Consider the following 16,567-nt stretch of genomic DNA (forward strand, 5'->3'; position numbering starts at 1 on the left):
CAATAATATATTTCTTTTTTTGTTGCAGTCACCGGCAGAATTCTTCAACTCCGCTGAAGCTCATGCAGATTGGTAAGTCGCATAATTTCTTTTCGTAATTAGTAATTTTGGTAATTAGGTCTTTTGAACCGATAACACGTCGTCACTTGGCACGAAGCGAGCCAAGTGAGAGAACCAGTATTGCGTGCGAAGCACCTTGTATTATTCAGTTAAGAAAAAAAGTATATTAAAAGAAACATAAAAAAAAGAAAGTTTCACAAAATTGTAACGTTTGAAAATCGTTTTGGGTTGTAACCCAGTGTCCCATTTGAGAACTAATATCGTAGCGCGAACAGAGCTTGTGATAAGTCATCGCGAACAAAGGTCTTCTCGCGAATCTAGCGCCAAATTGATGGTAGCAAACGTATAACGTCGTACATTGTGCAACGTGAAGGCCAACAGAAGATTGTAACGTGCCTTCTAAATTTAGTGATAGTCATTCGTCTAGGCACGAAGCGGAGATATATGTAATATATGCCGCCGAGATAAGCCTCGCTAGCAGAACGAGCGAGTGCAGATTACACCGTGAGATATCAAAGCGTAACATTCACGAGGCGCATTCTTTAGGAGACTGAAGACACACATTTTGTGACGAGATGTACAAATTCATAATAAAAAAAGAAATAAATAAATAAAAATAAATATATAAAAAATAAATTAATAAAACAAAATATATAAAAAATAAATTAATAAAACAAAATATATAAAATATAAATTAATAAAAACCTCTGCATTATTTTTTTTTTATATCTTTGATTGGTCATAAAACAGTTATCAAAATTGAATCTGCCCTGAAAATATTGAAATTACAAAAAGAACGAGGATACGAAGGGATGATAAATATGTTACGTGCTCTCCATAAAGTTAGATTCGATTAGAGATAGTTCGGTCTGAAGGACTTATACATTTTATGCCTCTTAAACTAAATTGGACGTAAAATTGTCAGTATCAGTTACAGACGACTGTGTCCTGAAGTAAGAGTGTAAAAAGGAGTTGGACACGATCGATTCTGAATAATTTATTCACGTATCGCTTTAATAATATTAATTTCCGTTTGTTTCAAAATGCAGTAATTACATAATGAAGTACCTTTAATGAAACTCGAAACATTTCGGTTAAACATGCAGATGAAACCCGCCTGCTAGATCGATATCATCTCTGACAGTAACATATATTGTATTTTTCATTTAAATTCGGGCTCTTGAACGAATAGATGTCCGCATCAACCGGAGAGCTGGCGGTTACCGGTGGAGAGATCATAGAAAATGTAACAGACCGGCTGCCGTCAAAGAGGCAACGTCAGAAGTGTAAAAAACATTTTTGCCTGGAATGAGAAAACTAAAAATAAATTCAGATAAACATATATTAGATACTTAGCAAACGCAGAATTAATATTAATTGTTATTTGAACCAAAACTTGAACAATTCACATGCATAAGTATACTGAGAAGTACAGGTATAGTAAGATAATAGTCTTATGTATTTTCCCCTCTTTCGGTTTCACTTCCCCACTTCTCTTTTTTCAAACGAGAATAGGGATCCTCGATCAGCTGTTTTCATTCTCCGTCTTCCATCTACAGCGATTACAGCCACGCCGCCTCTCACGATAAGAGCCGGCTCCACTGTAGATATACGAAAGGTTATTTGTACTACATATATACTTGTTACCGCAGAATCGTAGCTTTAAATGGCACAGAATTCGAAAAATATGAACGAGCTGGAACTGTGCGCGATGTTAAGCAATTTGATAATGTCGAAGGAAAAGGGTGAGTTAGACACCGACGAGCAACTTACGCAGCAGATGGTCAAATGGCGAAATATATTAGAATACAGCGTTCTAGAAACATGCGCCATGTGTTGCAGTGAGCAGGTAGCAGTTTGTCATTTTTAGAAATAATCTATTAGAAAATCAAAAGTTTTATCAGGCAATAAAAGGATCACGTGTATTTTTTTCTTGTACAGTGCAGATTGAATATGCTATCACTTATGGTTGAATCGAAGAAAAGCACGTTACGCTTTACTCGCCAGGAACTTGACATGATTCTATTATTTTTGAACTACAATTTGTGTGAGAAAATGGAGTATATACCCATCATCAAAAAGGTAATGGAAATTATTTGTATTAGATTTTTATTAGATCTTACATTAAACTTGTTTTACAGGCTTTAAAAAGATTGAAAAACAGCCTAGCAGTTATGCGTAGGCAGTTGTCTCAAGAATTGAAAATGAGAAATCGCTATAAAGAACAAGAGATCGCTTCTGAAGTGTATTCAAACACCTTGGCTCTATCTTATCAGGCATCTGAACAAATTGAACAAAATATGCGAGATTACGTCACGTTTCTTACAAGCTTGCGTGAAATATGCGTGGATAATTTGTATCCAGATGCGACGTATCATCGCAGACGATCCAGTTTGCAAATACTTTTAATGATGCAAGATTTTTGTAATGAATTTGCAGTCGAATGGAAAACAGAACAAACCGAGACGATATTCCAGTGTTTACTTTTAGACACATACGAACCGAATCAAGAAATGGCATACCAAATAATGAAGCCAATGAATCCAGTACTGTTGTGTTTAGATTCCGAATCTCGGGTACGCTTAATTATCGAAACTGCACTCGGTTTGGGCAGCAGTATACGACCTACGGATAGTTCTACGGCTGCGTATCTGTTAAAAATATCAATGCTATCTCCCATCATAAAAAATATACTTTGCAGCTACTTCGAAGTAGAAGACGATGTTATGGAAGCAACAACGTTGCATTTAGTATTATTGCTATACAGAAAACTGCAAGTATGTATATAACTTAATATTGATTGATTTATTACATGGCTATAAAAATTTTACATATTCTTGCCTCCTCTGATTATGTAATTGTTATTAAAAAAGCGTATTGTTCTTTTCTAAATCGGTGTTGTCGCGGAATATAAGAGAGTAACGCGTGAGTGCGAAAGTGCAGGTGGCGATTTAAATGCAGCGCAACAATATGATGTACAAATCTGTATTATTTTTATCTTTTCAGGAAGCATTAATTTTAGCAAAACAGAACATAGGGATGGCAATCGTAAAAAATTCTTTATATGGATATTTATTCTGTATAAGAAGCATACTTGTGGATTGCAACTTAAGGTGTGACAATTAAGTGATTAAAGTAATATAAATACTAAAAAAAATTTATTTTAAAATGTATTAATTTTATTTTTGTTTTAGAGACACGGGAACGAGCAAGCTGTGGCAAAGTACCATAGCTAATATTATACTATTGTGCTTTGAGCTGAATAACACTGTTTCTGTAGTAGTTAATAATTCTTCGCCAGAAGGACATTTACCGATGGACTTGAAAACGTTAAATTTAGACAACGCATCATTTCCTGAAAAAGAAATTGTAACGCCACAAATGGTATTACTATGTTCTTGGCGTACTGTTAAAGAAGTCAGTCAATTGTTTGGTCTGCTTGCCACCAAAGCATCAATACAAACTGAAGAATCTTTGAATGGGTTGCTAACACGGGAACAAGTGAGTTTACATAATTATTCACACTTTTATATTTTAACAATACATAAAGAGGTAATATGTTAACAGATTGAACAAATAATGAAACATTTAGTCACGTTATTATGCGAGACAAAACATAGAGGTGCGTTTGAACAAGTGTATGTTGGATTCCATCAATTATGCACAAGATTATGGCGATTAATGGACACGACTCTAAATGCTCTTCCTATGCATTGGTTGCACGACATTTTAGTAGCTATTACAGGACTTATGCCAGGATATACGAAATTATGTTCGACAAGAAGAAGCGCAGGTGTTCCATTTATGATACAGGTATAAATATAAATTTTATTGTTAAAAAACGAAACTCAAGAATAAAATATTTAAACAAATTTATTTTACAGGCAGTGTTATCCTCGGAACCAAAAATCCGTAATAATTCAGAAGTATCAGTATTTCATTCGGTTATGAAAATTCTATTGCAGTTTTCGCAACTTGAGAACACGGTTAATCTATGGCAAAAAGTAAAAAGTATAATGTACCAAAATACAATATTTTCCGAGTACGAGCATTTAATCGAACCGATAGTAGAAAGCAGGAACGAATATAAAGAAATTAAGCTCGATATGACTGAGATAAAAACCCATTCTATGAATGTTCTTAGAGCTTTATTTAGGCACTCTCAATTCGGAGATATGGTTAAGAATTATGTTGCGGATGGTTTGATGGTAGCCTTTAGAAATTACGAAAGTAAAACATGGGCGGTGAGTGATATTATATATTTATATGAAAAATATTAATATTTTAATTATACTTATACAAAAAACTTATTTTGACCTATAGGAACGTAATGCTGCCACGTTATTGTTTAGTGCACTTATTATTCGAATTTTTGGTGTTCAAAGGACCAAAGATCACATTAATTTGATGCCAGAAAATACAATGGCATGGAAAATATTTTTCGAAAGATACCCGAGCCTTTTGCCTTTTATTCTAAATGAGTTACAAACTTTCGTATCGATTAATGATAATGTGATGAAGTCCAACGTGCAAGCAATTTTATTACTGCTATCACGACTGTATATTCATTATGATTCTGATGTCACAAACGTTGCTTGGAAGGTGCTTATGAACAATCTAATTTTTTCATTGATAGTTAGAACCGAACAATATGATGGCAGGTGTGTTTCCAGATAAATGAATTTGTTAATGTGATATCGCAATGTGCTAAAAGTCCTGTACATGAAACACGTGAACTTGCAGCTAGAACACTCGTGCAGTTGTTAACACGTAATACAGCCCACAACATTGTGAAAACGTTACTTCTAGCTTTATGTACAACACGAGACACTCAGATTTTGCCAAATCTAACGCATGGTTATTTGCTACAGGCAAGTATAACAGAAAATTAATAATTTAGATTAAAAAATTAAAATATTTTTCACGAATATATTAAAATAAATTAAATTTTGATTAAATTTTAGATATTAGAGGTTTTAAAAAGATTGCCACACATTGTTTCACAATTATCAACATCTGATGTCACAAACTTTTTGCACGCGACGTGTTGGATATTGAAAGGATTGGAGAAAAAAGCCATTAAACGTAGTTGTTTTCCCATGGCTAGTGCATACATCGATATCGTTTGCGAGTTGTATTATTTGGACAAATATATGTAAGAAAAATATAATTTAATATACTTAAAACAGGTTGTTTATGCTAATTTTTTTATGTTTTTAGAATTGAAAGTTGTTACATGAAAGATACATTGTGCATCTTGCAACAACACTTAATTGAGAAAGATTTATTACGAGAAGAACCGGGCGAACAAATGTACAAAGTATCCGCAATTAAATTTATACTTAGCGTAGAAAAATTTTCAAATTTTTTGCAAGTGGTACACAATGGACGAAGTAAAGCGTACGACATGTATTCACAGCTTCTGATTATACCAGAAGCTGAGATACAAAGTATTGCCTGGACTACGGTTTTTAAAATATTGAAAAAAGGATCTCATGAGCAAAGAAAATTATTGAGCACTTATGCTATTCGCTTAGCCGCTGATTGTGCCAAAAATTTATATAAATATAATCCTAAATTGCAAGATGCAATCTTTGATTTTTTATACAAGATCTTGATGAAGGCAAATAAATATTGCCTCAACAACAAACGTGAAATTTGTTCTTTAGTTCTTAGGGAAATGCATTTGCATGATGTTACAAATGTGTATTCTCAACGTGTCAGTTACTTGAGATTGCTAGGGAAATGTATGACGACAATAACTCATGAATTGAAGGTTTATTATTTATGATATTATATGTATATACGTATATGTAATTTTTTTTATATTTTATAACTATTTTAAGGATGAAGAATTTCGAATAGAATACTTGGAGGATATTTATAGAAAGGTCTGTGATAATAACTGGATTGGTTCGTTGTGCTATGATTTTAGAAGAACAATTTTCGATATATTATACGAACTTTTTGAAACGGACTTTGACGTCGAGCATTGCTGTATGTATGAAGCAAGGATTTGTACAGCTAAAACCAAATTAGATTTATGTAATTGCGTATAATATACATTTTTTTTTTTATAGATTCCGTATTGGATTGGTGGACAGTATTGTTGCAATTAATAGTAGATGATAATGTGGACATTCGACGCGATGCGTTCAAATTGGTTTGTAGACTTGAAATGTCCAACGACTTGGAATGCATTGAGAAAATATTGTTGACATTTTTTCATAATTTCAATCAAATGGTTGCTAATAAGTATCCCGGAATAGCACTTGGTGCACTTTTTTGCTGGAGCATTTCGTTGTTGGGAGACATGGATCATGAGATGGACGAAAATGATGTAAGTAAATATATGCGAGTCTTAAAAGATATGTATACTTATTGTTTATATTAAAATTATAATTTAAATTTTTATCAATAGGTATTTAACAAATGCAGGAATTATGATGTCTTTGAACCTGTAAAAATATCAAATTTGTGTTTTGATTTAACGAAATCGATATCGCAACGATATTCTGTTGATAGTGCGTTACCACCTAATGTGGTAAAATGGATCAATTACCGTTTGGATACTGACTTTTCTACATCATCGTCTTTTAAAGAAATTCTGCGTAATTATAGGAACAATCTGCCGACATTTGAAAAGGGGATGAAAGAAATTTTAGATCCAACATATAAGGATAAATTACTGCAGGTTTTAGCATGTGAAAAATACTTTTTATTGTGACGTCAAGTAATCTTTTACGTAATCGTATTTAATTATATATTACGAATAAATATGTGTATAATTTGATAAAACTCGTTTTTAAATATGTGTAATAGTTTTAAACAAAGACATTTATATATTAATTTTATTCGAATTTTTATATTGTTGTAACTTATAATTTGAATTTTCACTGCTTCTATGTTTTAAAATGGCTGTTCAGGTTCTCGATTGCGATTGGTTGGTTCCCTAATGTCTGGAGTTTTTACCACTCAAGCAGTTGAGCGCGCCGTGGAAGAAGATTCTGACGTTCGTCGCGTAGTGTCGTTACGGGCGCGGTGGAAGCTCGGTCTCGGTGGCGGCGGCGACCGAGCGCGGCCGAGCCGCACGCGTACTTCGCGACGCGACGTGCTACCGTTCGACTACCCGTCGTGTACGCTTGTGTTTTTCCTCGTTTTCCGCGCCCTTCGCGTCGTGACTGTTCGCGTTTTGTGCGCGTTAATGCTCGCCGCCTGTGTCCGGCCGGTGACGGCGCGTTCACGCGCCTTCCACCGATTGTGAAAGCCCCGAAAAACCGAAGGCGGGACACTCTCCTTCACCCCCCGCGCGCGCACGCACGCACGGCATACGGGACCTACACGCACACGGAAACGGCTGGTTCACGGTGTGCTCTCGTGCTGCTGGTGTACGACAAGAGAGAGAGAGAGAGAGAGAGGCATGGAGTGTGTTCAGTGCGCCCGTTTCAAATCATCACGGGCCGTTACTTCAGTCCCGCACGTAGCCAGGTGAGTTTGTCTCCTCTGTTCATTTCGCGAAACAGGCCCGGGGTTTGTGAGGACCGAGTAAGGCAGGGGTCTCGGAACCGCGATTCCGCCTCGAGAGAACGAAAGACGGACGGATTCCACCACCTCTTCCCTCCCTCTCCCTCCATTCCCGGTCAGTCTCACTCCGGTACCTGACCTACTTGCGCGCGAGCTGTCATCCTACGGTTGGCACTGTTCTCCCCGGCCGCGACGTTCGGTCCTTCGGACGCCGTGCTCGTGTCCACGCGAGCCACCTCGCCGGAGGAGGTAAGAACCGAGTCCGCGAAGGGTAGACGGTGGCGGAGAGGAGGGGAGGGAAGTGGGAGATCACAACGACGATGACGACGACGACGACAACGACATGGACGAAGAGAGGTGAGACGGAGCGGAGACGAAACGAGTTTGAAAACCCGGCGGTCGATCGCCACCGTACCAGGTGATTTCTAAAGTGCGTTATTCCCCGTTCTCTCTCCCCAAAGAGCGGAATGTTAAAACAGTCATCGGGCGCCCGATCGACTAACGGCGTCTTCTCGAACGCTCTTGTTCTCCTTCTCGCCCCCTCCCCCTCCCCCCTCTTTCTCTCTTTCTCTCTCGTGTCTTCTCTCCCTCGAGGGAGAAAGGTCATCGGTCTCGAATTCATCTTTTGTCCGCCTCTCGCGCGGAGTGCGGCGTTTCTCTCGTTTCTCTCGCTCTCTCCCTACGTTACTTCTCCCGAGTCCCTCGCGACTTGTCGGACTCCCTTTAACGAGCGTCCGCGCGGCGCGAGAAATTTACGAGCGGTTCGCGGAATCGAACGCGCCGTATCGACGTCACCCGGTGCGTCGCGGCACCGATTTCCGCGCATAAACACTCGCGATTACGTGCCACAGACGAATCGACTAGGCCCTTTGCAACAGCTGGCCGCGGGTTGCGTTAACACGGGAACGGCGGCGTGGTAAGGACCGCGATATTTGATAGAACCCGTCTATGTCGCGTACGAGTTTTCTTTCTGAATGAAAGTATGGTGTGAGTGAGAAATTTGGGAGAAAAACTCGGAGAAATGCGACAGTCTTGGCGAGTCTGGTATAATAATAATAATAATAATAAAAAGAAACCAAGGAAACTGTTATTCGAGAAAGACGAGGAGTCTGGGTGCGTAATCCGCGGAGAACGAAAGGGAGAGCCTCGCAAAACTGAAGAGGAAACGGTTTCTTTTTCATAATAGAAAAACTTAGCGACGCGGTAGATTGTATTCAGAAGATCGTTTCGACACGAAAAAGATAGTTGACGCGAATAGGTTAGTTCTTGGCGTTTTATATTCGAGATACGATATCGCAGAAATTGTTATTGCCACCCGATGGCGAAGAGAACGCTTAAAGGAACGCGTGAAAGGAAAGAGAAAAGAGGAACCGTCCGGCTGTTAATAAATTTTGCAAATGATTTTTCGCTCGTTTGTTAGATCAATTTGCTCCGCAAAATGTGCGAAATGGTTGTACAAGTATTAAAAATTCAGTATCAATTAAATGCTTTAAAGTTAAAAAAAAATTTTGTGATGGAGTTAATCACTGTGGTCTATAAAAACGAATTGTTTGAGTCTTAATTGGCGGACTAAAAAAATTACTAACGATAAATTATTTTCGCTGTTACATTACACAATTTTATTTAATTTTTTATAGTGACGTTTATTTTTATTTTTTTGAGGTCTTATTTTTATAAAATTTATCCCACATGCTGTTTTTTAACGCGTCACTCTATTATAAAAAATAAAATATAAGCATTTTCTTCTATTTTTTCTCACGGACTTGTAGCTTGAAAATTTTCAGAACTAGAGCGCCTTTTTATAAAAGAATTGTGTCACTCGAACGATTTACAGTACCAGATTCAAAATAGAGGGATCTAAATCGAGGATATTATCGTTGTGTAGACGCGTTCGAAAAAACTGAGGCCGTGTCGCTGGGACTTCTCGTCTCGGTATAGTAACAAATTAACGCGTCTTGTAAATATAAAAAAACAAAAGAACAAAGAACAAATAAAAAAAAAAATTACAAAACGTTCTTTACGTTTAATTAGCTCAAACGTATGAAGTAGATACATATCAAGGGAATCGGTCTCGCTGTATACGTATAAAAGTTTGACGAGGCCGACATCGAGTGGGAAGTCTTTGCCGTCGGCGGGCGCGAACGAAATGTGAAATTTGTCGCGAGGTAGTCGGGTCCTACGGCATGCACGCACTCGTTCGCGGGAACGTATCCCTCGTGCATACGCGTATAGACATATGTTTCACGTGCCGGCGGCCTATTTGTTTTGCCGCGCCCGCGGCGGCGTGGCCCTCCTCCTCCGCGCAACAACGTCATTTCGACAATAACGTCGCGCGATCACGCGACCGTGCCGGACAGGAGAACGCGTAATTTATGCAAAACGCGCCGGCCCACGGCCGCCGCTCTTGCTTCGTGACCACCGCTAGTTACGCAATGACAAAACAGTGGTCCAACAACGGCGATTGACTGCTGTTACAGCCGCGATCTGTGCCCGAAGAAAGTATTCCTTGGCTCGCGAGCGCTCGCCTCGTTTCTAATCGCTATATCGCTGTAACGCGATACGTGCCATTGTTATGATTAAAAAGCAGCCCTTCGAAACGACCGGAGTGCCATTCTGGAATTGTTTGTCCAGGACAAATTGTAAGGTACCTCGTATACGATTGTAGGACCAAACATTCCCGTTTGATTTCCGTCAATTTATTTTGCTAATTAAGATTGACCAACTAATGGATTATGTATTCCCATTTTGCAGCAGTTGTTAATTAGCGTCTCTCTTTCTCTTTTCTTTTTTTTTTTTTTTCCTTTTAAGAATGCGCCGTACGTTGATTTTCAGCACAGGGGATTATCTGTTGTAAATATACGAGTTTATATTTCACGTGTACATCCGTTCGTACACAGAAAATCTTTTACCGGGATTTAATGCGCGTATTTAACGCGCTTTTCCGGCCTTTAATTTTCTGCACCCTTTCTTTGCGGATTTTGCTCTCTCGACGAAGACTAATGATTTATGTACATTAACGGGAATGCTAATCTAAAATCGATTAAGAGGTACCTCTCTAGCCTCGAACACCGGCTTTAATATTGTCGTTTTACGTAAATTTAAAAAGAGGGATTCGTGCGTCAATATCTTTTTCGTATTTAAACTTTTCTTTTTCTTTCTTTTTTTTTTTTCTTTCTTTTTAGATTGCACCTTCTTCGCGTCTTACAACTTGATATTCCGCACGACCCCCCCGGATTTTTGAATGCCGCGATACTTTTACGATCAGCACCGTCGATGAAAGTCTTCCTCGTACCTACTCCCCGACGAGGCTTTACTCAGAGAACGAGTGTGCGAGCGAGCCTTCGGTGATATAAAGGCTGCCTCCTCGTAAGAGCCTCCGAGATTGCGGAGGGCTTCCGTCGCGCCTCGTATAACGCGGAAATCGTTCGAAAGTTAATTTGAAATTTATTCATAGACACCACGGGGAACCGGAGAGGTCGAGCCTCGGCCTGCATACAGGGTGTGCTTAGATCTGGCACCCTTAGCGGCCACGAATCCGTTTACCGATTTCAACTTTCATCGGCGAACCGGCCGACGTACGTTGCTCGTCGAAAATTTCTAAATTAATAAATTTACCTTTAATTCCACTTTATTTTATTTATTTAATTGACGGCAAAGTTTTATTATCCCCTCGTAAAACTGATAATAATTTGGAACGATTCTTTAATTATGAAGGTAACATGTGGAATGGCATAAAGAAGAATATTATTCGGTAAATTAGCGGCAAGTTCGCGAGAAGAGATTGGGTGACCTCACGACCGTTTAAAGTTAATTCACAGCGTGTCACATATATGTCACATGTCACGACTCTCGAGTCACGACTTGCATTACGCAGCGAGCAGCGTGTCGTAGTTCTAAGAAAAAAATTAACTCTTGTCATCGATTTACATCCTTCTCGAGCGATAAATCAATTTGCCGATAGAATTTTTTTTTTTTTTAACAACGATGAAAGGTATTTAAACTTATATCTTTCATTGATCGCAGAATGAAAGTCATTCACAATTGGACGGGAACAATCTGAATGAATTCTTAATGAAATTTCTAATAAAATCTCTGAACGTTGATATTCGTCGGACGTTGTAGCGAAAGCGTTTGCTCCTTCCAAACACGTTTACAGGTTATATTTTGAAGCTATTCGTAGCCTCGCTTGAGACTCGCTTACATTTTTTAACGCTCGCGGGCCGTTTCTTTTTCTTTTTTCATTTGCCTCTGGTTCAGTTTCCTTTGTGCTCGTCATCTACTTCCTGAGGCAGGTCGCAAGGGCTGGAATTTTTCACGAGCCGACCCGTCGTCCGCGCAGTAATTGCAGAACGAGACGAGGTTGTGCTCATCCACTCCCTCCATCCGGTTTTTCATTTGACTCCTTTTAACGTCGACCTTAAAATAAACTTCGCAGCCCAGCGTGCCGTCTTTCCGCGCGTCGCACTTTTCTCGTCCACGTCGCCGAAACTTGCTTTGGCGCCGTATCTTGCCAATAAAATATTCACAATAACGAAGCGATTCACTTGTGTATCATCAATTAGATTGCAGCTTTGACTATAATTAAATTGCTTATTAATTAAAAGTTATGTTACGTACGATACGTAAAGCTCTCGTTACGCAACGAGTCGTTGCAGTCCGTAGGACACGATCAGAAAATATATCAGGTACTTGACGTGATAGAGGCCGCGATATCCCTGGTAGGACTCGACATAAAAAATGGGTGCTCCGATCGTTCAGTAAAACCGTATCTGCGATAACGTAGTCGTCCCTCCTTACTTTATCGCCCGTAAGATTCCGTAATATTTCTCTAAAAAGGATTCTTCGCTTAGGTTGCAGAGTAAGCCCGAGGCCGATGTCGCGATCCTCGACGACGACCATATGGGCGTGTGAGGCAGGAAAATGGCGAGGATGAGCAGCCCCTGCTTCTCGAGCGTCGGTGTCGAGTCGATCCGAGGAGGGAAGGAGCGTAAACGCGGCCTGGCAGATGCACTGAGAGTCCCCCGACAGGAAGTCGGCGGGCAGGAAGAGGCGTCGTAATAAGGTTGAAGTGCAAGGACGAGTGCACCAAGAGCGATGGACGAGATACGTGGCTCGTCGTCGGGTCGCCGTCTCTCGCAGATTCTCGATCCGATCACGCGGCTCGCCAGCGACTTCGGCTCCAGCTCGGCGCCGTGCAGTCCGCGGCTGGGCGCGCGCACGCAAGACGCCACGAGTGTCGGACCTTCGGATGCCACCGCCGGCGTTTCTTCGTCGTCGTCAGTTCGAGCGGGCCCGAGCGGGATGACTAGCGGCAGCGTCGGGCCTGATAGTCCGCGATTGTGGCCACGACAGATTCGACAGGCGCCAACACCACCTCCGCGGCCTAGGCACGTTGGCGGCGTCGCTGCCGCTGTCAGCACCGCCAATACTTCCACCAGCGTCTCCGCGAGTATCAACATTAACAACAACAACAATAACGCGGGAAGCGACACCGACGGTGACGCACCGCCACCGCCGCCGCCACCCTCGATAGTGCACGCGAGAGACTCACCCTACGTCAACGTGCCGAATCTGGTTTTTCACAAGGACAAAAGCTTCGGAGACAGTGCTAGAAGCGCCGGCTACATCGAGCTTCGCGAAAAGCCCAAGTGCAGCCCGTACGATTTCACGTCCGAGTCGAGCGGCCACGTGGAATACGCGGACAAGAGAGCGTTCGTTACTCCGGTTCAGTCCGACCTGATCTATGACATTGGAAAGGAGTCAGGTAGTTCTCTCTGCAGAGAAAGGCCCAACTGTGACTCGGGCCCTTCCAGCGGTAGAAGTCCCTTGGACAGAGCGTTCTCGTTCTCCGGTAGACAATCGGAGCAATTGTCGAGCTCGCGGATATACGAAGCGAGTAGAGTGTTTAATCGACTGGTCGATCCGAGAACTGGTGACATCGTCGATCCAGTGACTGGCAGCAGAATGAAGAAAGAGAAGCTGGACGTCAGGCCCACGTACGGCACCTCTAAGAGCTTCGATGGGTACGCGACGACGGTGGAGGAACTGAACTGGCAGGAGAGGTGTCTGGAGTTGCAACTTGAGCTGCACAGGAGCAGGAGTCAAGCGACCAGAGTCAGGGACATGCTTCGAGAGAAGGTAAGTCATTCTTTTGTTTTTATGCGAATTAATTTTTCAGCTGCATGCAAAACTGCCATTTGAAAATATAGATTGGAAATAAAATATATGCGTTAGCGTACCCTGAATTTCGACTCTTGCAAACGACAGTTTTTGCAAAAAGACTCAACCGCGTGCGTACAACATTTGTCATGTTTAATCACTGCGTTAACTACTCGTAACCAAGAGTAAATTAATTTAATATGTCGTCTGGAATTCGTATCCGATATACGCACGGTATATGTTAAAGTTAAACAAATTACGCAAAGTTTAAGTGCGCGTAACTGGGGGGGGAACCAAAATGTACGTATATCTCGCAAGGTATGTTTAGTATGCGCGAGCACGCGCGTCGATTTAACGCCGTCACCTTAGATAAGGCACATAGACGCATCGTGTTGTTCGGTCACGGCTTGTTTCGCGTCCCCTTCGAAATGTACCGCATCGATCATTTAGCGAAACAAGCACCCGCGGACGACAGTTAATACGGCTGGGTAGTTTTGGGGGAAAAAAAAATAAAGGAAGGGAAAAAAAAAAATTAATTCCGCGGTGCGTCCTGCGTCTGTACTCTTTCACGCGTCAGTCGCTGGCGGGCGTGAGAGGATTAAAAATTCATATGTGCCTGGAGAACTGCTCGAACTTGATTTCTCGTCGGGATTTGAATTAACGCGTGATATTTAGGACCGAGAGAAAATCGAGAGAAACTTCCGCGTGTTCGCTTCGATTTTCGCTCCCTCGACGGTGCGTTCCGGGCTTGCTCGTCCATTCGTTAGACGCGTACGCGGCTTAACGCAAACAAACTGCCTCGCGAAAGAGACGGCGGACCGCGACAGCGGAATGGACGTGTATGGAGCACACGTTGACGAGGATTCAACGTCAGACCGGAAATTATACGTCCGCCTCGGCGGACATGCCGTAATATCGCTGACGAGTTTTTTTATTTTTTTTTTTTTTTTTTTTTTACGGACTTTTCCACAATACGTATCGCCCATCCCCGTGCGTTACAACGGTCGTTTTTATTTCTCATCGGCGGCAAACGGGGTCGAGAGCTAAACGACGAATCGGTAAACCGTATCGCGGATACACATCCGCATCGCGATACGCGAGCGGTCCAGGTGACATTATCTCTTTCCGCATATATTTTTTGGCTTGACGGATTTCACCGACAAAAGTTGGTAGAGGTTTTTTTTTTTTTTTTTTTATTAGTCCTGCAGCTTTGCAGCATGACGTATTGAAAGAAGAAATAATTTAAAGGACGATCAAACATTTTGAATGTAAATTTCTCTTTTATTCTGCATCGCTTTCCGCAGAAAAATTTGTTTGAAAATAGTTTGATATATAAAGTTTATGAAGTTATCGCGAAGAAAGAAGATATTTCGAAGGAATGAATAAGTAGTATAGTAATTTGAATGATAGAAATTTCGACGGTAATATTTTCCTACGAATATCCGCAAATTGACTTTATTTATTTTTCACGTTACGCAGCCAGCATGTTCAGGCTCTCTGTGTACCCTCTTGCAATCTTTCGCTGAAATCGGATGCTGTTTATATTATCGAAGCGGGGAGCCGCGTGCCCCGAGCGCGTGCAAAATTCAAGACGAAATCCTTGATGTATCTTGGGGCTATCTTTCGCACGGGAGGGATCCCAAACGGATTTACGAGTCGAGGCAATAGGTTTTCCTATCCTCGTGCGCGGTAATCTTATTTTGAATAGTAAACATTTTTGAAACGCAAAGCGGATTTGAAATACAATTATTTGTGTATCGATATAAAACGTGCTTTCACGTGAACATGTAAAATTGATGAAAACTCGGCTGAGCGTGAACGAAAGTTTGATGCTGAAAGCTTATACGCGGAGTTCAGTAGATTTTTAGATTTGAAGATAAAAAGAACTAGGAAAATAGCAACGTCTTGTTTCAATACTCGCCTTTTTTTTCTTTTTTTTTTGTTTCCGAAAAGATCATTTAATATTCATCTTACATTCTCCTGTTGATCCAATAAAAGTCAAACATGCTGAATAATGTTTGCGCGAACTCATTAATATTACATATGTTCGAGAGTTTATTTAACGTGAGCTTATCTCCTTCGCTCTTGGCAACGCATCGCTTATCACTCATCGTTTTCCGATGTGCACGTGGTTTTACGCGATATGCATGAGGGCACATGTCCCGCCGCATTGTATGGCGGGCTGAATAGAGAGAGAGAGAGAGAAAGAGGAGTATGCGCGGAATCAATTGTGGATTATAAATAACGGCCGCATTGAACCGGCCGTGACGTCTCATTATCTAAGCAAACGCACAATGTGCCAACGGGGAGGGAATATTGTTCGACCGTGTGCATTACTCCATTCAATTTCATTTTCGAACGACGTGCAGCAAATGCCATTAAGCGTTCTCGACGCGCGGTGCGTCCCAGATCTCGCGATTCGCTTTTCATCCGCATATATTTTGATGAACTTGGAATAGATTTTTCTTGATAAAAAATACAAAAATATAAATAAAAAATAATCAAGCATATTTTTTTGCCTAAATAAACCAGTACGACTGTTTCAAGTATTATTTCTTTGTTTTTATACACTTTACTTAAATGTAAAGGAATCTTTCTCTCTCTCTGTATGAAGACGGATAGGTGACTCGTCTTTCCATCAATACGAGAGCGATGGACGCACACGCTCGAATCTCTCGGGACTTACACAAGACAGATACCGGTTAGCATTGCCATGTGCGTGAAATATCCGCCATTATCTTGATTTGTTTGCGCCCACCTTGAGTGCGTGCGCCATATTTCGAACAGTTAATTTCCCGATTCGCTCTGTGTTTGTAGTCTTTAA

General features: G+C 40.9%; 2 protein-coding genes across 7 annotated transcripts in view; both read left to right on the top strand.

Moving 5' to 3' along the window:
• The first annotated feature begins 744 nt into the window (after positions 1 to 744).
• Positions 745 to 6,878, top strand: Thada (Thyroid adenoma-associated protein homolog). Of its 2 annotated transcripts, none has more exons than XM_070668279.1 (14): positions 745 to 1,909; positions 2,002 to 2,142; positions 2,202 to 2,837; positions 3,067 to 3,173; positions 3,255 to 3,561; positions 3,628 to 3,873; positions 3,945 to 4,304; positions 4,384 to 4,662; positions 4,734 to 4,931; positions 5,025 to 5,215; positions 5,281 to 5,836; positions 5,907 to 6,057; positions 6,141 to 6,400; positions 6,482 to 6,876. In XM_070668279.1, exons 1-14 carry the CDS (start codon positions 1,727 to 1,729, stop codon positions 6,785 to 6,787), a joined length of 3,921 nt encoding a protein of 1,306 aa, XP_070524380.1. In that variant the 5' UTR covers positions 745 to 1,726; the 3' UTR covers positions 6,788 to 6,876. The 2 variants fall into 2 exon arrangements, with proteins under 2 accessions (XP_070524380.1, XP_070524390.1); XM_070668289.1 differs by having other exon boundaries at positions 1,769 to 1,909; positions 2,007 to 2,142; positions 6,482 to 6,878.
• Positions 6,879 to 7,138: 260 nt separating this feature from the next.
• Positions 7,139 to 16,567, top strand: part of LOC139109285 (uncharacterized protein CG43867) — a 50,665-nt gene continuing 41,236 nt past the window's right edge. The window contains exons 1-2 of one of the 5 annotated variants that reach the window (XM_070668247.1): positions 7,139 to 7,548; positions 12,435 to 13,722. In XM_070668247.1, the coding sequence (XP_070524348.1) occupies positions 12,679 to 13,722 (1,044 nt within the window). In that variant the 5' untranslated portion in view covers positions 7,139 to 7,548; positions 12,435 to 12,678. The remainder of the gene's footprint in view (positions 7,549 to 12,434; positions 13,723 to 16,567) is intronic. The other 4 variants (XM_070668222.1, XM_070668213.1, XM_070668231.1 and 1 more) reach the window with 4 other exon arrangements.

This window comes from Cardiocondyla obscurior, linkage group LG02 (assembly GCF_019399895.1).
Source record: "Cardiocondyla obscurior isolate alpha-2009 linkage group LG02, Cobs3.1, whole genome shotgun sequence".
Lineage (NCBI taxonomy): Eukaryota > Metazoa > Arthropoda > Insecta > Hymenoptera > Formicidae > Cardiocondyla > Cardiocondyla obscurior.